Source organism: Rhagoletis pomonella, unplaced genomic scaffold (genome assembly GCF_013731165.1).
Source record: "Rhagoletis pomonella isolate Grant_MI unplaced genomic scaffold, Rhpom_1.0 Rhpom_scaffold_01031, whole genome shotgun sequence".
NCBI classification, from domain to species: domain Eukaryota; kingdom Metazoa; phylum Arthropoda; class Insecta; order Diptera; family Tephritidae; genus Rhagoletis; species Rhagoletis pomonella.
The window spans coordinates 1-24,441 of record NW_023459585.1 but is presented as its reverse complement, the minus strand read 5'-3'; the positions used below and the strand labels follow the sequence as shown (position 1 = coordinate 24,441).

Here is a 24,441-nt window from a genome sequence, read left to right as displayed (position 1 = left end):
AATACATATGTATGTATGTACTTGCATGCCGAACAAAAGTGAAGTGAAAAATAACAACAAAGCGATGCTGCACAATTGCCAGTTGACTTGCATGCCACAACAATTAGTTTCATGCAAAAATGTTTACGCAATGCAATATGTGTGTACTTAAGTACCTTTTTTGCACTCAGTCACCACAATTGGTGCGCGCGCCCTCCCCGTGCGTGCTGTGCTGTCGCCGTGCCTCTATGTATTTGATTGCTGTGCGTACGAGTATAGTTAGTAGTTTTGTTATTACATATTTGCAGTTCATTGCCTTTGATAGTTTGATGGCTTCGTCACCAACGATATATCGTTATGTATATGTATACTTATAGGCGATCGTTGCTGTTCTAGTGACAAAGCTACCTTTCGGCATTTGCGATTTACAAACAGACATATTCATTTGCAGATTATTATTATGTAAGCATATTTAGCCGCCGCCCACGTTTACTTTTGCTTGCTTTGTGTGTATGATGACTTACTTGTTTACCCAGTTATGACTACATAGTGATTTCTTCAATTACAACCACTATATCGGATATCAGTGGCAAACGTGGCAAGCATACATATATACATATAGGTAAATAGATATGTGCAAATGTATGCATATGTCCGTTTGTATTTATGTAAGTGTCATGATTCTTTGTTTAGTCCAGCATTGCATTAACTTGGCTTAGTTAAGCATCGGTGCGAATCGTCAATTGTATTAAGCCGACTTTTTTAACAGCTTCAAATCATAATGCTTTACTTACAAAGTATGTATGTAATAATTTTATGCAGTAATTTAATCGTAAACAGGGGAAGGAAGTAAATAAAAGCACAAGAATTGTAGTATTTCCAGAAGTTACGCTGTGGAGGCTAAACTTGTTGAGTTAATCTGTTTTGAAAATTTGTGGATGATTCATAAAGTGTCGCTTCATGTTTATTCTTTAGCAAAAATCAGAATATTAAAAAAAAATTTAATAAAATATCGAGCTTTTCAATACGAGTTCTTAGAAAGATTCTGAGTATGCAGTTTTGTTGCTCACTTCACAGGACTCACCGTTGTTTTGTGTTGCTCATTTTCTTCCATATAAAAAAGTCGAACATAAGTACCTCGGGAACTTCGAGTAAACTTGATATCAAATTTAAAATATTTTATATTTTATATAAAATTTTCAGTTTAAATGAAACTTTTTTAGAATTAAATGAAAACATTTTCAAACAAAGCGACCACTTTTTCAAATTTAATTAAACCTTTTTCAGATTCAATGAAACTTTATTCAAATTAAATGAAACTTCCTTTTAATAGCCTATTTCCACCAAGCCTTAACTGCAGTTTATGCCGTTTAAAAAACGGAGATTACAACTCGAACCTCCCACCTATTAAGTAGAAGCAAACGAAAGGAAAAAAAACAAAAAAAAAAACCTTTCCGATCACCCAACGTTGGAATTACTTGAACTTTTCCGAGCTCTTAACTGCAGTTAAGCCTTTGGTGGAAATAGGCTATAAGAATGTTTCATTTAATTTGAAAAAAAAAGGTTTCATTTAATTTGAATAAAGTTGCATTGAATCTGAAAAAGGTTTCATTTAATTTGAAAATGGTTTCATTTAAACTGAAAATGTGAATGAAAAAATGTTTTTTTTTTTTCAAAAATGTAAGTCGTTAAATTCGTTGCAGTATTTCAGTTTTACAAAGCCATGCATTTTCCTTTCCTTTTTATAGTGTTCTTCCTTCTTCTTCCATACCACCAACATTTTGCAAAAGAAATTGCGCATGATTTCCACTTTTAATTGTATTCATTTGAATAAATACATTTTTTAATTGTACGAAGAGCTACCTATGTATAGTAACTATAAAATAGCAACAAAAGAAACAACTCAACTCAGTAGTGCAAGCGATAATTAGTCTTAATAACTCCATCCGCTCTTGGCGGTAGGAATTTGCTTAGCTTAGCGGTTCTGTTTGTGGTTTTCCGCTGCACAAAAACAAAAGCCAATAAAACACCAGCAGCAGCAGCACCACACTACCTTGACAAACAGCAAAGACAATAAGAATGCAAGCAAAATAAAGTAAAGTATAAGTAATCGCAACATTTCAATGCAACATGCATCAGCTGTGGCGCACAACGACACGACCCTTTTTAATTTCTCATTACATTCTCTCAGTGTTGCCAACTTTTGATTTTCAAAAAGCACCAAAAACTTCGAAAAAAAAGCGTTTTACCACACTAAAAGCACCAAATGGTTTTGAATCAATGGATGCTTTTTTCATAACAGTTTGTATGTATTTAACAAAAACAAAAAGTTAACAATATTTACAAGAATGCATACATAAATCAATACACAAAACTTTTTCGCTCCTAAAGCCCTGTATGCAGCTCTCAAGAAAACGGTCAAGAAAAAATTGCCATTATTTCGCGTGTGTGTCCAAGAAATTTTGACATTTTTGATACCTCACAGCCTGTTGCCTTACTCTTTCCTCAAGAAATAATGGAACGGGCATATATTTCTGTTGCAAACCTGGGTTGCCTTGTGCTCTTTTTTCACAAAAAACTTTAGAAAACCGTAGTAGAAAGCGTAGTAAATTTCTTAAGAACTGCGTACTGCCTTAAGGAAATTTGACTCAAGAAAATTTCTTAGCCATTTCTTGTACGTCATTTTATATGGAGTTTTTGCTTTTCTTGAGAGCTGCATACAGGCCTTAACGATTGAAAAGCCACATGCTATAATGACTCATGCTTACGACGTAATACCGAAGTACTGCACATTAAAACAGATATATCCCAAGAAAGAAAAATCGAATCCCAACAAACGAAAATCATGCCCTAAGTAGAAATGAGCAAAAAAATTTATGTTTTCATTATATAACCTCAAATATGGCATTTTGAGGTTAAGATATCTCAAAATTCTAGTGTTACAGCAATTGTGCGGCCAGATTTGGATTCAGCATGAAGAAACGATGTGTTTTACTCAGATGGTACAAAAATAAAAATTTTTACAAATAATTAGAGAAGAAAAAAAAATACTTAACTTACTCGCATATCTACTAGCATTTTCAACGCGAATAGAATTGAACAAGGTGGGTTTGCAAGTTCAGCTTTTTATCAATCATGGTTGTATGTAAGTGCATTTAAATTTGTAGATTTTTGTAAATTCAGTGCTGCCACAGCCTTAAATATTTAAAAATTATTTCAGGTTTTAACTATATCGGAGTAATTTTAGTTCAGAAAAAAGCACTAAAAAAGGCACTAGGCACTAAGTAATTTTTTTTTGGCGTTTTAATTTTCAAAAAGCACTAAATCTAGTGCTTAAAGCACCAAGTTGGCAACTATGCATTCTCTCACACAGCCACAGCTTCATTCATTTTCAGCCATTCACTTTACTTGTAGTACACTTTTTTCTTACTGTTTTTTTTTTTTTGCATCAATCGCATTGTTGCGCTCAAAGTAAATCAGATTTTCTTTTACATTTTGAACCCATCGCATGTAGCAACTTTCTGGAAAGCTCCGCAAGCCATTCGCAAGGCAGTCATTTGTGGCGCGTCTCATGTGGAAAACCTACGAATGTTTTGAAGCTCGTCAACAGCAAAATAAATGCTGTACGAAGCAGAAAATAGTGTGAATATTACTTGAACTTTATGCGAGCGAAAATTGAGTTACTCCCTTTCGACGCTGCGCTGCAAGTGTTCCCTTTCAATCCACCACACATTTGCACGTGGGACCGAGCGGTAAACACCTCTACCACCGCATACTTAGCGTGAATATCTGTGGTTTCGTGCGCTCGGTATTGTTGCTTTGTTGCAATTTACTCGCAATGGGCAAGAGCAATATGCCAACGAAAGCAAATGTGGCCATTGTTGCACGGACATACATACCTACATACATACATACATTTTTAGGTTTTTTTTTACATCTTTTATTGCGGTCTACAGCTGTGCTGCATTTGTTTGCTGTCAAAGGTTCTCACGTTCTCGTCTGTTCAGTGTTGCAAAAAGTTTTCGCTCACTACTCTTCTTCCGGTTGAAATGCAACGGTGTGCAACGGTGCTTGGTTGCAGAATATTTTGCTCCCGAAAGCCGTTAAAATTATGCATGCGCATTGTTGTTGTTGTTGCTTGCTGTGTACAACTTATAGTATAATACGAATATAGAAAAAAAGAAAACAATAATAATATCTGCCACCTTTTTCTCTTCCTCATTTCAATTTAATGCAGATTCACTTGCGGATTCCGTCGGCGGTGCATAAATTTGATATGAAATGAATGAATTAATTTTGCTTTTATATTTTTATGAATTTAAAAGGCTCATTATTTACAGATGTATTTATGCATTGGTATGTATGTATGTATGTATGTATATAAAAGGAAATATGAACATACTCATAAACATAAGTACGTACATATACATATGTACAATATAAATTAAATTACAAGCTGAAATTTGGTAATGAGTGAATTCCGTGGGATCCAAAAAATGCATAAAATTTGAATTGTGTATCAAAAAATAGGAATAACAAGAAAAAGTAAAACAACAATTCTTTAATAAAATCAAGCATTAAGTAAGTCGTTCTTTTCTTATCCAATCAATTTATTGTAATCTGATAGAAATATTTTCAGCTTTTCACTAATTGAAGATTGTGAGTGGGGTGTCAAATTAAAGAGCTTTGCTTCTACGTGGTTTTAGTTTTTTTTAAATAGATAAAATAATAATAAATAAAAAAATAATAAAAATAATAATAATTAATAATAGTAAATAATTTTCGTCTTGAAATAAACGTCCCGCGAGACGAGAAAAATAAAAATCCGATATAATTATTATGAAAAGACGTAAATAACTTCCATCTGAAAATAATCGTCCCGCGAGACGGAAAAAGATATTTTTCAAAATAAATTATACAAAGACGAAAAAAATTTCTCTTAAAACGTGGCGACGTTTTTGATCCCAAATTTTAAGATAATAATAATTATGGGTTAGTATATTCATTACTAAAAAATATTAAGATATTAATTATTTTGGGTCCCTGGTTAGTATATTCATTACTAAAAAACGTGTCCCCAACTCAACAAGCGAAAGCGATTTTCCTTTAAAACTTATTTAAATTCTTCTCATCAAAACACAAAATAAAATCTATTGGACTAATAATGGCCACATTACTTCAAGTTCGCTTTAGGAAAAGAAAAATGCGAAAATTTTATCAATAGAAATATAGAAAATAGTCTCATGGGGCATCAAACTAAAATAAAATTATTTTATCTATATCAGAGTACGCCATGGTAGTACGCCAACAAAAAAATACAATTAAGGCAATTTTCTTCGTACCAACCTTTTTGTTTGAAAAGCCTATGTAACGAAGTATCGACTCAAAAATAAAAAAAAATAAAAATTAAAATTTACGGTTAATTTTCCGTTATTTTTTTCTTTTTTTAATTTCCATTTTTCGGGTTGGTATTCTATAAATAAAGGGTGATTTTTTTGAGGTTAGGATTTTCATGCATTAGTATTTGACAGATCACGTGGGATTTCAGACATGGTGTCAAAGAGAAAGATGCTCAGTATGCTTTGAAATTTCATCATGAATAGACTTACTAACGAGCAACGCTTGCAAATCATTGAATTTTATTACCAAAATCAGTGTTCGGTTCGAAATGTGTTTCGCGCTTTACGTCCGATTTATGGTCTACATAATCGACCAAGTGAGCAAACAATTAATGCGATTGTGACCAAGTTTCGCACTCAGTTTACTTTATTGGACATTAAACCAACCACACGAATGCGTACAGTGCGTACAGAAGAGAATATTGCGTCTGTTTCTGAGAGTGTTGCTGAAGACCGTGAAATGTCGATTCGTCGCCGTTCGCAGCAATTGGGTTTGTGTTATTCGACCACATGGAAGATTTTACGCAAAGATCTTGGTGTAAAACCGTATAAAATACAGCTCGTGCAAGAACTGAAGCCGAACGATCTGCCACAACGTCGAATTTTCAGTGAATGGGCCCTAGAAAAGTTGGCAGAAAATCCGCTTTTTTATCGACAAATTTTGTTCAGCGATGAGGCTCATTTCTGGTTGAATGGCTTCGTAAATAAGCAAAATTGCCGCATTTGGAGTGAAGAGCAACCAGAAGCCGTTCAAGAACTGCCCATGCATCCCGAAAAATGCACTGTTTGGTGTGGTTTGTACGCTGGTGGAATCATTGGACCGTATTTTTTCAAAGATGCTGTTGGACGCAACGTTACGGTGAATGGCGATCGCTATCGTTCGATGCTAACAAACTTTTTGTTGCCAAAAATGGAAGAACTGAACTTGGTTGACATGTGGTTTCAACAAGATGGCGCTACATGCCACACAGCTCGCGATTCTATGGCCATTTTGAGGGAAAACTTCGGAGAACAATTCATCTCAAGAAATGGACCGGTAAGTTGGCCACCAAGATCATGCGATTTGACGCCTTTAGACTATTTTTTGTGGGGCTACGTCAAGTCTAAAGTCTACAGAAATAAGCCAGCAACTATTCCAGCTTTGGAAGACAACATTTCCGAAGAAATTCGGGCTATTCCGGCCGAAATGCTCGAAAAAGTTGCCCAAAATTGGACTTTCCGAATGGACCACCTAAGACGCAGCCGCGGTCAACATTTAAATGAAATTATCTTCAAAAAGTAAATGTCATGGACCAATCTAACGTTTCAAATAAAGAACCGATGAGATTTTGCAAATTTTATGCGTTTTTTTTAAAAAAAAAGTTATCAAGCTCTTAAAAAATCACCCATTATAAAGAAAGAGTGTGTGTGTGTGGCTTTGAAATTTCAAATAATATGATTAATTAAAAAAATTATTAAAAAAATTTCAGTTCAATATAGAATAACAATGTGGGTATCAAATAAAAGAGAAAATCATGCAGAATTAAATAACTTTAAATTTTTGGTGCATAAGGACGAATGGGTATGGAAAATTTCCCTTTAAAATTTTATCCTTGAATATCTATGAAAATTTGCAATATTTATTTTTGAAAAAAATTTATATTAAGGGCTAATTCAGACACGAACAAATCCTCGAATTTCGTCCTCCTAACTTTATTAACTTAAAAAAAAATAAAATTAATTAAAAGCGCATTTTCAATACTTACTTGTCCATGTAAACCTGTAATGTTTTTCAATACTACAGAATTTTTTCTTTTTGGTACCCATATTATTATTGCACATTCCACTAATTTTTTTAAAATCATTTCTTGAATCAATCATATCTTCAAATTTTTTTTTTTTTAATTTTTTTTTTGTCGCACGGTGATATACATACGTATGAAAAAAAACGCAAAATATCTAACACAAAGTATCAGCTACCTTTCATGGATTTCACGTTCTTATATTCACGGTTTAAATTTGTAATTTTTTATGTTCATTCACCTTTTCTGTCATAAAAGCTTTTATTTATCGTTGTTATTGTTTGCTGGCTTCTTTCAAAAATGTCACTTAGCAAAAGATACTTTCTTTATTGCAGCTTTAATATGCATTGTTTTATGCATTTGTATTGTTTTTGGCCACGTTTGGTCAAATCGTTTACAAACAAAATTACTCACCCACGCGTTCAGTCCGTAGATATGTATGTATGTGCGAGTATGTACTGATGGGAATATGTACCCCAAATATAAAGGACTTTATGAGTTTATTGTCTTCACATGAAAAACTTGTTATAATGCACGGAATGCCTTTCGTTTAACGCCACATTTAATATTATTGAAATGGAGAAAAAAAAACTTTGATTTTTACAATGAAAATAAGTGCTCGAATCTTAGTCCAGCGATTGCGATATTGATCAGCGTTCGAAAAGTTGCTAATTTTTCTTATTACTTTTGGGCATGACGACGCCATTCAAGCTCGTTCACGCTGCCCTGCCTGACTTATAGCGTTTTCTTTTCTCGAAATAATGTTGCATTTATTCTGCCCTGCGCCAGGGCTGTCAAGCTTTCGTGTTCCTTTCTCAGTATCTTCACATGCATATTGCGTTCTCTTTCTTTAAAATGTTGCACCCTGATAATGTTGCCATATAAGAAGGTGACATTTTTTTCGAGAAAAGAAAACGCCATTAAAGGCTGAAAATTGAATTTTTAGCAAAAAAAAATAAATAAAAAATTGGAAACAAAAATTATTTGCTAATTTGCTTAAATACAGTAAAGCTTTGAAACATTTTGCGCTTTTTTCAATTTTTTTTTTTATATTTTTTTTTAAATATTTTTTTTTAAATATTTTTTTTTAAAAAATTTTTTATTTTTTTTTATTTGTGAGCATTTTGCAATTGTTCAAAATTCAATATTCCAAAACGAAAACACCACATGCAATGTAACGAATTGGCGTTCATGTTTTCACGTCTTTCGCCTATTAAAATTAGCTCCCCAGCCAGCGTTATATTCACTCGTCCGAACCCGCCTTCCGTCTTCCATCGTCGGCTACTCATTTCAGCTTCAACTTAGTAGCATTTTTGCCGCCATTCTGCCCCCACAACTATGAAAACAACAACAACAACAACAACAAGTGCTGCCAAAAGCTGAGCGTGTTGTTAGCAATTCAAGCGAGATATGTATTGCGAGTCAGCGCGCCCAACAAATTCCCTATCCTACAATTTACTCCACGCACAGCAGCGCAATTTGATTGCTAAATCAAATAACTTGCAAGCAGTAAGTAATACAACAGCAACCGTCCGCTCGCCCGCCCGCCTGCCTGCCTATTTTTCCGCCCGTACGTCTGTCTGACTTGCCTAAAACTTTAAGCGTCGTCCATTCACGTATTCGTGCTTTCGGCGGGTGGCTACTTGCGAAATAATGTACATATGTATGTACATACAAACAAACATATGTATGTATGGATGTATAGTTTTTGGTTTCACCGACTGCCACCGTCCCCTTTTCTATTTACCTACTACCAATGGCTGCTGCTGCTACCTTTCGTGTTACCAGTTTGTTTACGATAATAAATAGTAGGTGTTTGTGCTCGTTCACCGTTTTTTTTTTTCATGTATCGTTTCATTTCAACTGTTTCGTTAATTTTATGTTTTCAGCACTTTTTTTTTCTATTTTGATTGTGCATACTTAGCATTTTTCCAAATTTTTTCAAAATGTTACATTGGGTTAACATTAGGTATGTATGTATTTATTGCCGCAAGTGATCTTTAAAGGGGCAATAATTATAATTATGTATGTATGTATACGCATGTAGTTAAGAAAACTCAAGTAATCAACAATTTCGCATTGGCACGCAAGTGGTATCGTAAGTACATATCTGTGTGCTGTAGTGCCGAAAAGTTGAAAATTGTAAAGAGGCATTCATTCATTTCATTAACACATGCGTTAAATGTGTTGAAAAAAACCCCATAAAAATCTCAGGTGGTGCTTGATAATATTTTTCTTAATCGGGCATCGTTTGAAAATTAAAAAAAAAAAAAATGTTTATTATTCAAGACAGAAATAGATAGCTATGGCGCTACGTAGGGACATAATTTTTAAATGTTTTTTTTTTTTGCAAAAATTTTAGTAAATTCTTAACCTAAGAACGAGACATCGAATCAAAAAAATCTCTATTTATACATATAACTAGTATATACTATCAACATTGCGATAAAGAGTTTGAGGTTATAATTTGAGTCAAATCAGTCCAGTAAATTCTGAGATATCGTTTAATTTAATGCTGAGAAAATCCCCATTTTCGACAAGGTGATACCATTAAATGCCGCTGAGCTATAGAAATAAAAAAAAAAAAAATCAAAGTTCCCGTGTATTTTAAATGGAAAATCTTCACACGCCTTGGTCGAGTACTTAAAATTAATATTAAGGGCTCAAACTTTCAGGGAATTTTTTTTTGGGTATTTCCAACAAAATTTCACGATGGGACCGAAAAAAAAAAATAGTCGCAAAAAAAAAAGCACCCTAAGCTACACATTATACTAAATTTATTTTTGTGTCAATCAATAATTAGTTTACCGATACCCAACTGTTTTCTGTTATTTTCAAATTTTGATATTTTTTCAGTGCGATGCAGCCCTTTAATACATGGTAGTTGAGAAAAGCAATGTTGTATTAAAAATTACTACCCGGGAAATTTAAAAAAATCGCTTAGCTATAAAATCTGATACAGCCTCATCATGAATTTTCATTCGGTGTGGACTCGTTCACATTTCCCCCATGCAGTTCATGATAAAGTGAACCTGTGAAATTGTTCACCAGAATATTCATGATAAGGCTGTTAATCTAAGAGTTCTGGTTTCGTTACTTAGTCGTATTTTTTTTTGCAAATTTGCTTTGCAATTAAAACTTTTGCAAGAATAAGTTTTGGTTTTTGTTTTTGTTTTAATTTTAATTTTTATTTTTTTTTTTTAATAAATCTCTTTATGGCTTTAATTAGCTGGTGGTGGTCATTAATCTACTTTGTTGTATATTACAGCTTTCGTAACTATGAAAAACATTCACAAAAACATACATACATACATGTATGTAATGTAGCTTATTTATGATCAACAATTTTTACGGGATACGCAGTACTGTGAAGCCGGAAATCCATTAATTACTGTAATGCGACATTACCTCAAAAACAAAGACATTCTTTTATTTTGGATACATATGTATGTATGTAGTACATGTGTAGCCTCCTTAATATACATACTTACATTTTTGCTCCCTATAGCTTTTATTAGCAAAACGGTTCCGCGATACTGCATGTCCGCATACATATGTATGTAAGTTAAAACATAATGAAATGTTAATTCATAAATATAGTACACCCCTCTTAAGTGCCCTTCGCTTAAGGACCAAATCCCTTTAGCTTCCTAAAATTTTCTTTTACCAATCATTATTTTATTTTACTTTTCCTCTTTCAAGTAGCCAACCCGCTCCAGATACGTCTCTAAAAGCATTGAAAGAATGTGTTCCCAAAAGACAGACTTTTGTATGTAAATATAGGCGTAATTTCACAAATTCTCACCTCTAGCAGTACTATGTATAACCCATTGCATTTACATATTCACTTAAGTACATAAGTCTGATATTAATTTAGAATCACTTAAACACATTAATCCAGAGGGAATATTACTAATGAATCGAGAAGGCAACATTTCACCAATTCACTCACTGCCTGTCAGTGCGCCCAGTCATTAAGCTGAAATATTACAGCCATACATCATAGCACATACCTACATACATATGCACATGTGTATGTTCAGTACAATAAAAAGCAGTGATTCGATCAAATTTCTAATTAAAATTCTAAATGAATGCAAAGTGCAACAATAATTAACAAAAAAAAAAAAAACAGCAAAAATTCAACAATAGTGACTACTGTGCTTACACTCGCGCGGCGATCGCTTTTGCATGCAAATTAGTTTTCACCATATTTAGAAGTTCGAGATTGCGAAACAGGCAGCAGCAAGCAGTACGACGAGTACAGGCGTGTGTGGTGGTGATGGCGTAACTTATGTCGGTAGCGAAAATGGCAAGCGAGAGTCAACAATGAAGGGTCTCACAAAAATCATTATGCGAATATGTATGTACATATGCAGGTATAGGGATAACCATGTTCACAAAGGTCAATTTATGTGTGTATGTATTTAATTGCATTTCCATGAGAAGCTGCCTGAGTTGATGAGTCAATCAACGTTTTAATGAATTGAAAGTGTTTATATAAGAGGAGATTCCCACTGAGGCAAATGATGATTGGGATTGTCGAGTTTGGAAGTTGATGAAGAACTATAATCCGATCGTTTTTAATTGGTTCCTATATACAAATTGGATTAAGATGTTGAGCTTAAGCCCATAATTTATTTGCAAAACCCTGTATAGCATAGACTATCGCACACCTAAAGTGTCTGAGCCATAATTATAGGTATCAATCTCCGGCTTAGTCGTTTCACCCAACAAAGGGGGCATAGAGTACTGCCTGGGGCCATAAACCATAATGCTGCCAGCACAATGTCTTTTAAGTTAAATTTTTTTTTTGTAATTTTTCTATAAAAAAATATTGTTCACGCACTAACCAAACCCATATGATATAATATAAAATTTCTACCTTTATTTTATTTGTCCTGAATATGAAAAATGATCTGCGAAGTGCAGAAAAAAGTGTATTGACAGTAGTTTTTGCATGAGGATATTTAAATAGAAACTTCTAAGGAAAACAAACTGCCGATAATGTCTGCATGACTCCTGCACGACTTTAACTCACTTAATTTAAAGTTATTTTTATCATAGCTAATTAAAAGTGGGTTATTTATCGTAATCCCGCAAACAAGCGCTAACTTGTAGTTGGTTATTTTAATCAACTAATTTTTTTTTTTTGCAGGGTTCTATTACCACTATTCACACACTGCCTTCTGAATCCTAACTACTACGCATTCACTGCACTCAATTCAACTCGTTCACTCAAGACTATGACTTTCCAGTTCAATTTGCACTCTTAATTGAATTACCTATGCCCCACTCATTAATTTCTCTGCGTGTAAGTACAAAAATGTACATAGTACATTTATATAAGTATACAACCGTCGACCGTAAAGTCACACTTCATGTACGAATGTAAATTATTGTACGCGCGCGCGCTTCAATGCGGCGACGCATTTAAAACGTGCTGTGGCGCTGACTAACTAAATAACAGACTGACGCTGTATATGGCTGGCTTTGGCTTTGGGTCTCTGACTCTGACTCATCACGAGTTGGGTCGGACGCCCGTATATTTTGAAAAGAAAAACACACACATTTTCAATATTTGCGAAAAATAATGAAAATAAACAATTTGACGTGTAAGAAGCTAACTTTGCCATAAACGCTAAAAATGTTTCTGAAACGCGCTGTACATGAAAACTTGTTTGCACTTAAATTAAGTTGAACATCACGAAAATCGCATAATGCGGGCGGGAACCTTGTACTTGGCACTTTTTGTTTTTTTTTTTTTTTTTTTTTTTTTCAATAAACTTCGTCAACCCGATATCATTTTAAGTTTTGTTGGATCAACTTATTAAAAACGTTGTATTTGTACTTATAAACTTCCCGCTCGCACTTCGGCTGAAAACTTCATTTAAATCAAATTCCCCCATACAAAAGTGAAGTCAACGAAGCGGAAGTTCACAACAGCCCACCTAACAAGGCAGGCAACCCAAACAGCCAAGTAATCATCCAACTAGCCAGCGAGTTACTCAAAGCCAACAACAAAGCACTTTTTAAACGCCACTAAAGCACCAAAGTGCCGAAACTAAAACAAATCGCGGTACGGGGAGAGGACGGGTGATGTGAATGGCACTGTAGAGGGAACAACTACAGCTATGTACAGCTCACAAGCCCTAGTGCTGCATAAGTGTATCTTTGAGTGCGAAATTTAATAGAATCTTACATTTAATTTTAAATCAAAAATAATGTTAAATGCAGAACCAAACCAATTGGGTAAAATAGTAGTAGAAGCGCGGTTTTGTGTAGTAGCACTTATTTATACATAACGTAGGCGACATTTTTTTCAAATTCTTCCTTTTGATGCAGAAATGCACCTAAATGCTCTAGGAATATTTTTGCATCAAAAAGAAAATTTTGAAAAAATGTCGCTTACGTTATTTTGGCGGTTAGGGCTCGATATGTATTTTATTTTAAGATTTTTGCGTAGTAGCAACACTTACACCACCATCTTAAGTGTGATTCAGCTAATTTATGCGTTGACTTTTTTGTTTTGTTTAAAAAGGGAAGCGGAAGCTCAATAATAAAAATCAAACGCAAATGAGCGAAAACAATCGGTGGGAAAGTGGCTTTGTTTGTTGCATGTGAGATCTAACTTTAAAACCGTATTAAGTGTATACAGCTCTTTTTTATAGCTGCTTGAATGTCTTTCTGTTTTATGCATACAACCGCCCCGCAAACCATTTCTTCAGAGTATTCTGAATTGTAGAGAATTTTTAAATAATTCGTAAAGATCTCATCCGATTTTCTGTCGAATTTTCTAAAATGACATAAACTGTGGACACTTCGAATACTTTACGAAATTTCGGAAGAAAATGGGTAAAGCAATGAAAATAATGCCGTTATGTGAAGAATTTCTAACTTTTTTCCATTTATTTTCTATCCTCTAAAAATTGTAAAAAAAAAAAAATTCTATAAGATGTTGCGCATTTTTTCATATAAAAAGCATGCGTGTCGGCGGGAAAAAATTTCAAAATATGACATGCAACATTATCTGAAGCTATTTTCGTACTTCCAAACTGAGTCAGCAGATTGAAGCTATGTATGTAGTTGCTATGCAGTCTCGGCGTAACTATACCATCTGAGGCCCGTGGCAAACTCTTTGGATGAGGCCCTCCCAGTAAAAATCGTCACGTTGTAATTTAAGTTTAACTCTAGGGTACTAACCTTATTTACCTGCATACATTAGTACTAACGATAGTTCATTAGACGATGTCTTGTTTAAACTATGTTGTTTAAAAATGTTATACATATTATTAAACTTATAAATTTGATGCTCGAACTTAATAATAAAACTACTTTTAGATTCATAAAAACTCAAAAACATTGTTTATTCAATATATGTATTTCAAATACTCTTCTATTTTATGTATTTTATACAAACGTATCAAAAAAGGACTAAATTTTCTGCTGGACTTCATCAAACGAGATCAATATAAGGCAAACAAGTACAAATTATATTCGTATTAATATCAAAAAAAAACAGCAAAACTTTAATTAGAAATTAATTCTGCACATGAGACACAAGTCTCAACTTTGTTTTGGGCGAGCAGTTAATGCAAACAAAATAACACTTAGTTCAAAAAAAAAAAAAAATGTGTTCTCTCAACAACAGAAGATAAAGGACTAGCCATATATAAAATTTTATTATATGTTAGTGTTTGGCAGAGCTTCTCCTCCGATTTGTGGCGTGCGCCTTGAAATAACAATTTAATTTTGATAATATATTTATTAATAAAATTCTTTTCACCGAGCTTTCTGTTCCGCGAAAGAATCTACATATAACATCATCAAAGTTTAAAGATAGAGCCATAGAATTTCAAATAGACAGAATAGCCAAGTTACGTAGCCTGTCTTGCCCCCATAGAGTTTCTCATATAGGTTTTCGGTTTATAGTTTTGTCATCAACGTGTTTTATCCAAAATTTAATATTTTTATAGTTTCTTTGAACCATGTACGTTATTAGAAAACTTTAGTTTAATTTTTAACCTTACAGGATTCGCCAAGTTTTCCGTATGTGGGACGTTATATCTGACTTCCAAAAAATTTAAAGTTAAAGACCACTTAAAACCACATTTATCTTTAAAACAACAAAAGATAGGAAACAAGTGTCTGTATATAAAATGTAGCTTTTGAGGTTTATTACACAATATTTCAGAAATATACACAAAAAAAAAGATTTTTTAAAAAGCAAAATTTTGCACTGAAAAAATTTTCAAAATGAAGATTTTGGTGTATGATGTAAAATTTTTAAAGTTTAAGTTAAAATTGTTTAATTACTTATGGAGAATATCGCCAATAATATCATTGTAAGCAGCAAATGAAGGAAGAAGAAAAATAAAATATGAAATCCCCTACAATATTATCTGCCTTCTTCTCTCGCACAGTAAAACATATACTCTAGTGCAGAGTTAGAGAGTGGAGGAAAGGAACAAACGGTCTCTTGTATCCCTTCTAGTTTAAATGCTGATGAGTCTACGTGGATAAGTGTATAACGAGAAAAAAGGAGCGGTTTACTTTATAAAATAATATCCCATGTAAAAATATCAAATGAAAATCGAATTAAAAAGCTCCAAATTGTTATCGACCTTATCGAATTTTCTTAACTTTTGTACAAAGATTGAAGTTTGGACTTACATGGTTTTTGATAGATAACGAGCTATTCTTTCATAAAAAAGAACAAGTGATTTTTAAACAAAAAACACAAGCGACTTCAAATCTCATATAAATATTGATCGTCAATTTCTTCATGATCCAATGACCGGATCTAAACCAAATTAGTATGGGGCCACCCTTGAGATACCACCTTTCCGATAAAAAGGAGTTATCGAAATCAGTTCAAGTGGTCCAAAGTTATACGGTGATCTAGAAGATTTTCTTAAGCTTATAATATTCGCACAATGTGATGTTATTAGATTTTACAATAGTACATATTATATAAGTAATATTTCGTTACACTACATTTCATTATACTAACTAAGAACGTTTTCATTTTGTATCCCAGTATCGGTTGGCGTACTAATTTTTGGTGATTGTAGCTAAAAATATAAAAACAAACAAAAATCTACAAGTGAAAAACACACAACTTTTAGACACGACGGTGCACATTAGAGCGATACGATACGCGATACCATATGCGGTGTGATAGCAAACCGTGTCGCTCGACCGATACGATTATGTCGCCGAAGTGTAGCTCGGCCGATACGCAAGCTATATACATACATATGTCGCCACAGTGTCGCTGTCGTGCAAGTGTGTGCACAGTTTTCACCGCTTCCTACCAAATTCCACGTCCTCAGCAGCATGTCGATGTCGCTTTCATATCGCGTAACGCGTATCGTATCGCTCTAATGTGCACCGTGCCTAATACTTGCGAATACGATACAATTTAAATTTAAATTGCTTTCCACCAAATTTTTGAGTAAACATTCGTTTTGCTGTTTTTTTTTACTCTACTATTACATACTTATATAGTGTGTACATACTTTGTGAACGAATAGTAGGCAGAGGGGTGGGGGTACCAAGATACCGCTTACCGCCATGAGTGTAACACAGTGTTGCAGTCACGGCGTCGCTATCAGTTTTAAGCTCGTGTTCGCAATTAGCTGTGCGCCTTCAACATTCATTCACTTCATTCACTAGGAAAGTGCATTTGTTCATGCGATGGTATCGTTGAAGAAAAATTAAAAACAAAACAAAAATCTGTTTACTTATGCTTTTTTTTTATCAGGCGAGTATAACTTGCAACAGCTTTAAATGCAATTAATCACTCGAGAAATGTCAGCAACAACTGACCTTGACTTGATGCTGGACGCATGCGCTCGGACAAATTAACAAACAAGATAACCGCGCAAAGAGTGTGTAAGCGCATGTTTGTGTGGCTGTGTGTGTGTGTGTGTGTGTGTGTGTCGTAAGTTGGGTTGTATGTATATGAAAGTTGAATGTGCGTTCAAAATGAAATATGGATGACACAAGTTTACCTTTTTACACTTTGCAATGATTCTATCTGTTTTATTATTAGCTTGTAATTCATCATAATTACGTGCATTTACATGCATCTTTGTGGCTCCTTGTTCTTAATTTTTTTTTTTAAAAGCTGACTCATATGTATAGTATGTATGCAGTGTTTGGTTAAGAAGTTGAATAAAGGAGGTATGTATATTTTGTGCAGCGCGTCTCTGAATACTCTTTTTTTAAGTAGATATGAAGCGATTGTGGTTTTGCCAGAAAAAATGCGAGACTTGAAGTATCAGTTTCTTTCTTGTGAATCCCTTAACTATTTAATTTCATTTATTGCTTAACAAAACCGATGTCTTCATCTGGTGGTTCTCCAGCAGTAAATCAATAATAAATCACTTGCTCATTTACCGAATTTGTTCACTATGCTGCATGAAATGTTTTACCCTCGCATTTCTCTCTGAAATCGCCAATGGGGAGAGAAAATTATGTAGAATTTAAAAACAATAAAGTTTGTTGGCTTACAAGGGCGATAGGAGGTATCTATTGAAAGTGCGCTCTAAATAAATATCTTTTTAAGTTAATAAAGTTTGCAGGACGAAATTCGACGATGAGGTCGTGCGTATTTCAAAGTCCTCAAACAATAATTTTTTCGAAAAAACATTTTATAAATTTTCCAGGATATTTAAGGACAAAATTTGTAAAGGACATTTTCCATACCTATTCGTCCTTATGCACCAGAAAATGTGTGCTGTTATAATTCTATAGAATTTTTTCTTTTATATGATACCCTTATCGTTATCCTACATTGCACTGAATTTTTTAAATAATTTTTTGAAATAATGCTAATCTTTAAATTTCAAAGTCCTTTTAAAAAACCCCTGACGTCAGAGAGAAAAACTAAGTACGCAGTTTTACTATAATTTACCAATCCTATTATTTTGTGTGCAGCTGTATGTATGTATGCATTTGAAGAAGTCGCGATTTCGCCCGAGCTGACACTTTGTCCTTTTTTTTTTATTTTAGGTTTTCATAATTTCTAGCTTATGTCATTCAGCACACAAACTTATTTATCATCCCACTGGCTAAAGCTCTACCTACAAATGTATATTTCAAGCATATCTGGCTGATCGACTGTCCGTGCGACTGTCAATCCATTAAATATGGTGCGCGCACAGCTAATCACTAGCGTAAACAGAATTCCAACTACCGCATTAATTTGAATTAATTTAAAAACGTGAATCAAATTGACGCTAAATAAACACACACAAAAAAAAACAAGAAACTAGCTAACAAACAGTAATAAATATAACAAAAGCACAGAAAATTCGCATTTGAACTTGAAATTTTATTATCACGTTGCTATTGCGCAGCTGCCGCGCGCGCTGCTGATTGTTGGTTGTCACTGGCTCAGCTCCAGCTACGCTGTCAGTTGACTCTGAAACGAGCGCCGGAATTGTGCTTTATTTTCAAATACATGTACATTAGGGCGTATACATTTTTTTTTACCATGCGGGTTCTACTTTGCCGAAGAAACCATGGATTTTAGAGTTTGCAAATTTCCGGAAATAGGTTTGCAAGAAAATGTGAAAATGTTCACTGTTGCGCCCTTTGGTTGAAGTTTTAAGAAAAATATTACTGAATAAATAGATTTCTTATACCAAAAAAAAAAACCCTGGCAGCATGTTTTTATACAAAAATTAACCACTTCTTTACGACACTACAGCAAAGTGCTAAGAAACCTATTTTCGCAATTTAACAAACTCCAAATTGATTTAAAGCCCATGATTTCTTCGGCAAATTTGCTTAGAATTACACGTAGCATCTTTCTGTGCTAAGCGCTCATAGTTGAAAAAAAACTCCCATACAAATTGACCCGCCCTAATGTACATATTTTTGCAGTTTGATTTTTTCTCTGTGTTGTGGCCTCATTTGCATTTTGATCACTATATGCGAGCGCTATGGTAAATTAGTTGAATGGAATTCCATTCAAATGCTTCCAAGCGATTGAAATGAGCAAACGCAAATGAACTCGGTGCCCGATTCAATGGTGGCCTGATAGGAGGTAAAAGGTACTAAGTACTTCCAGAGGGGCTATTAATATGTTTCCTTATTGCTTTCACTTAATTTTAAGATTATACATATTTACGGCTTTTAATATTTATCTTTTACATTTTTTTTTTTTTAACTGTTTTTTCTGTTTTTTTTACAGATGAGGAATCGTTAATTTCGAAAGAGAATAAACAGCCAGCAAATGACTTGAAATGTCCACAGTCGAAAAGGGGACAAAGAGAACACAAACAGCTACAACAACTGCCTGATAGTGGCGTAAACCACACCAGCACAACAGCAAAAACAACAGCAGCAGCTTTAATCTCCCTCCGTAGCACAAGCGAAACAACTGCGACTGCCACAACCGCCGCAACATCAACAAACAATAAAACACCAATTGCAACTCTAACAACACCAACGACCAAAGTAACCTCAACAACTCAGCAAAAGCCAAACGCACCTCAAACCGAACAGCTGCAGCAACTGAGTGGCCGCAATAGCAAGAGCAGCCACAGCCACAACCACAAAAGCAACAATAGCAAACGTATTGTTGCTACACCGCACGTTCACTGCATCAATTCTCACAACGATCCCGTTATCAGCGCAGTCACAACTGCATCACACACTTTAACAACAAGTGCTACTGGCGCCGCGCGTGGACAATCGGCTGTTTCAAACACCGCTGCGGGCACACCTACACCGAGTCCAATAGCGAGTGGTATAGCGTCAACGACGTCAACGGCTGCCACGCCGGCGTCGTCGTCGTCCGCATCTTCAATCTCGCCGATAGCGAGCTGCAATAAAGTTATGAGCAGTCACGCCACAGCGACTCAGCATAGCGGACAAACAACAGTGGTCGGTCATCATCGCGGCTTCTCGCAACCATCCGTGACAGTGGCGGCCAATTCAGCAGGCGATCCATGGTTCTTACAATCCACCGGGCATCAAATGCCGCCCACAGCGCCTTTACGACACAATAAACGTCCCGCGCCGCAACCCAATCACGGCGGTGTGGGCGGCGGCTTAGGCGGCATTGGCATCGGCGTAGGTGGTGGCGGCGGAGGCGCGAGTGGCGTCGGTATAGCGAATGCTGGCAGCGTAGGCGTCAGTTTGTTGCATCAGCAGCAACTAAGCCAATCGCAGCCGCATATTGTACCGCCAAATATACCGCCACACCATCACAATAACGTGGTAATTATAGCAATAAAAGTCATTTCGTCTTGCATTTGTTTGTTTTTTGTTTTTTTGTTCATCTTTTTTCCCTTTCTTATTGCAGAACCAACACCACAATCCAATCCACTTGTCCTCGCATGCACTTAATAGTCATAATTTAATATCAGTTGCAACCGGCGCCAATCATTCACCAAAATCACCCAATCAGCAACAACAACAGCAGCAACAGCATCATCATCAGCAGCAGCAGCAGACATCGCAATTAACTGGCTCAGCGGCACAGCCACATACACATACACACATCTTATCCACCTTTGCGCCACCATCCGCTGTCAGTGGTGGCAATTGCGCGCCCGCCACGGGCGGTGTGACAGCCGCTGCAGTGGCTGCCGTAACGCAACAGCAACAACAACAGCATTTGCAGCTTCTAGCCAATGCTTCCAGCAATAGCAACAACAATCTTATGTCGTCTTCATTGAATGCGGCACAACATAGCGCCGCACTATCGTTGCACGAACGCGGTCTACCGCCGAAAAGTGGCGCCATTGTTGCTGGCCTAGGCGGCGCACTACACGGCAGCAACATGCTGTTACACCAAGCGCAAGCGCCCTCATCGCTATCGAGCAGTCAACAGCAAACGCAATCGGCGATATCGCTCAACACTGCTGGTGGCAGTGGCGGTGTTGGTGTTGGTGGCAGCTCAGGCATAGGTGCGACTAGCATGTCTACATCATTGCATAGTTTCGATTTAAATGGTGGTGGTGGTGTGGCGGCCAATGCCTGGTCGAGTAATTCCAATGCAGCAGCCGCATCGTTGCACTCACCCACCAACGCTATGGCTGGCGGCGTTAATCAACACCATATTCAGCCGCAACGGAAGTGCGAAGTGAAGCTGAACGCAATGCCGTAAGTAAACAAAATCAAGTTGATTGTTATATTACCCAATTTGGCGTGATAAGAACCACGAAAAGGGCGAATTTCTCAATTACGTACATATGTATGTATGTCCTTATCAGTATGACATTTATAAATTTAATCTGTTTAAGCCTTCGAAATCGAATAAACAGTATTTAAATTGCCAGCTTTACTCTGACATGTCTCTGTGCATAAACCTTTAATAACTCTTTCGATAAAGTAATGATATTTAATTAACTCGGAATTCTATATATCAGGCACGCGACTTGCTTTAAGCTCATATAACACCAAAAGCAACTGACGGCCTGCTTCAGCTTTGTTAACATAGTTCGGCGTTATCTGTTTATGTTTTGTATTGCTTTACTCTTATCTTATCTGCATTTGCAAACACAAACGCAAAACAAAAACTCAAATTGCAGAAGCTAAAATAACAAATTTTGTGCCACGAGGAACGAAGTGCAAAAATTCTTTTTCTTGTAAGCTCATATTTGGTGACGAAGCATAGAATCAGCACCAAACCAAATAATGGGGCCCCCATCTATAATAACAAAATATTGTAGAAAACGTACAAAAAAACCTACAGTACAGTCAATTGTGAAATTACCGTATGTGTGCTTGCCTTGCCGCTTATTTCGTTTTGATGTGAAGCTCTAAATTGTCCACCATTCAAATATTTAATTTTCTATTGCTCACACTCAACTCACTTTCTATTTTTATAGTTGGTTTCATGGCAGCATAACACGCGACGAAGCCGAACATCTGTTGCAGCCTCGCGAGGATGGCCTATTTTTAGTACGCGAATCGACTAACTTCCCAGGCGACTATACACTATGCGTCTGCTTCCAAGGCAAAGTGGAACACTACCGTGTCAAGTACTTGGAAAACAAGCTAACCATCGACGATGAGGAGTACTTTGAAAACCTGGGGCAATTGGTTGCGGTAAGACGCTCGCAAAAGTTTGTCACACATAGTATGCGTGTCTAATTAATTTACATTTATTTCGTTATTTGTAGCATTACGAAGCAGATGCCGATGGTCTGTGCACGCAATTGATAAAATGTTTACCGAAAAAGGGCAGGCAAGAATTCTGCATCAACTCTAAGGACTTCCTGGACAAGGGCTGGGTTATACCGGAGGCTGATTTGCAGCTGCGTGAAAGCATCGGAAAGGGTGAATTCGGCGATGTGATGCTGGGTATATTGCGCAGTGAAAAAGTCGCCGTTAAGATGCTAAAGGATGAGGGCGCTGTGCAAAAATTCTTGGCGGAAGCATCCGTCATGACGTAAGTACATACAAATGTTTATGTATGTGTGTGATAAATAACTGTTCACCTGATTGCAGCACTTTGGAGCATGAAAACTTGGTAAAGTTTATAGGCTTGGTATTCACCAGCAAACACATCTACTTAGTGACGGAGTATATGAGCAAAGGTTCGCTGGTCGATTATCTGCGTTCGCGTGGACGGCAACACATTACGAAAAAGGATCAAATCAATTTTGCCTAGTGAGTATGCAAGCAAGTGAAAAAATAATTTAAAAAAGAAGCAATAGTTCGCTAAAATTTAAAAGAAAATCGACTGCCAGCAATTAGTCCTTCGTCCACATTACTTAAAATAAATTATTCTTTTTGTTTTTCATTCGATGCAGCGACACCGCCTCCGGCATGGAATATTTGGAAGCTAAAAAAGTTGTACATCGCGATTTGGCCGCGCGTAACGTACTAATATCCGAAGAATGTGTCGCCAAAGTGTCTGATTTCGGTTTAGCGCGCGAAGAATGCTACAATTTGGATGTCGGAAAATTGCCAATCAAATGGACTGCACCTGAAGCGCTCAAGAATGGTGTAAGTATATGAATTTCGCCAACAAATTGCAGTCTATTGACTTAAATGTGGCAATTACTTGTGCAAAATTAATTTGCCCATATATATTTTTTCAGCGTTTTTCCAACAAATCTGATATGTGGAGTTTCGGAATTTTGTTATGGGAAATTTATTCATTTGGTCGAGTTCCTTATCCCCGCATAGTATGTATTGCAAAAGAATAAAATATGTGTACCATTGGTTAGGATAAGGTGAGACTGAGACTCATTTGAATTCCCTTTTTCACTTGCAGCCCCTCAACGACGTGGTGAAACACGTTGAAGTCGGCTATAAAATGGAAGCACCCGAAGGCTGTCCACCCGAAATATATGAAATGATGCGCCAAGCGTGGGACTTGAATCCCGCCAAGCGACCAACGTTTGCCGAACTTAAAGTTAAGTTGTTACATCTGAAAAACACCACACCAGCGTGAGAGCGCAAATGCGTCGTACTACGCGCATAGAATGTGACATTCAGCAGGCAAACATTAAACATTTAAAACAATCCAATCCAATCCAATCGAAGTGAGCAACTTAAATTACCAAGTAATATACATTTATAATAAATATTTTTTAAGTTTAGGTGAAATAATGCAAAGAAAAAAATTTAAAGAAAGTAAAGAAGTGGTAAGCAGAATATTGTAAAATGTGGAATTTACACTTTTTTTTAACTATATGTATTTGTTTTTATTTATGCTATGTTTTTTTGTCAATAGTCTGTTGGCAATATATTTAAGTTAAAAATTTTAAAAGCCTGGCGCCGGCATTAAACTATGATTAAAAAAAAAAACGCAAGCAAACCAACTGCACTCAATTGTGCAGCGTGCGTCTGCGCCTTAACTAAACGCAAGCAGCTAGCTGACAGGTTAAATGTGAAATAAGAAAAAAATATATTAATAAAAAAAAATAATACTATGCTACATAATTATAAATTATTTAGTTCTCGTAATTATTTATATGCGTATGTTTGTTTTTAGTTTATAATTGGTACATTGTACGACACATACTATTTACTAGAATGTATGTATGTTAGTACTACTAAAAAAAAATGACTATTTACCACTACTGCTGCGACAATTGTATGTATGTTAAGTTTACTTACCTATTTACTTTATTTATACAGGAACACAATCACACAAACACTTGTACACATAGAATTTTTTGTTTATAACCTTTTCTATGTATATTACACAATAAAACTTGGACACGTACAAACGTATGTAATAAAGTAATTATTTGTTTGAACGTTTTGTTTTTTTTTTTTGTTTAACAAAAGTAAAGTTTATTAAC

At 35.5% G+C, this 24,441-nt stretch overlaps 1 protein-coding gene across 2 annotated transcripts in view; it reads left to right on the top strand.

Moving 5' to 3' along the window:
- LOC118751836 (mucin-5AC-like) overlaps positions 1-24,396 on the top strand; it is a 48,122-nt gene extending 23,726 nt beyond the window's left edge. For both annotated transcript variants that reach the window (XM_036486661.1, XM_036486658.1), the window contains exons 3-10: positions 19,365-20,395; positions 20,481-21,283; positions 22,012-22,231; positions 22,306-22,574; positions 22,634-22,795; positions 22,939-23,134; positions 23,230-23,316; positions 23,406-24,396. In XM_036486661.1, coding sequence (XP_036342554.1) covers positions 19,365-20,395; positions 20,481-21,283; positions 22,012-22,231; positions 22,306-22,574; positions 22,634-22,795; positions 22,939-23,134; positions 23,230-23,316; positions 23,406-23,585 — 2,948 coding nt within the window. In that variant the 3' untranslated portion in view covers positions 23,586-24,396. The remainder of the gene's footprint in view (positions 1-19,364; positions 20,396-20,480; positions 21,284-22,011; positions 22,232-22,305; positions 22,575-22,633; positions 22,796-22,938; positions 23,135-23,229; positions 23,317-23,405) is intronic.
- Positions 24,397-24,441: the final 45 nt, after the last annotated feature.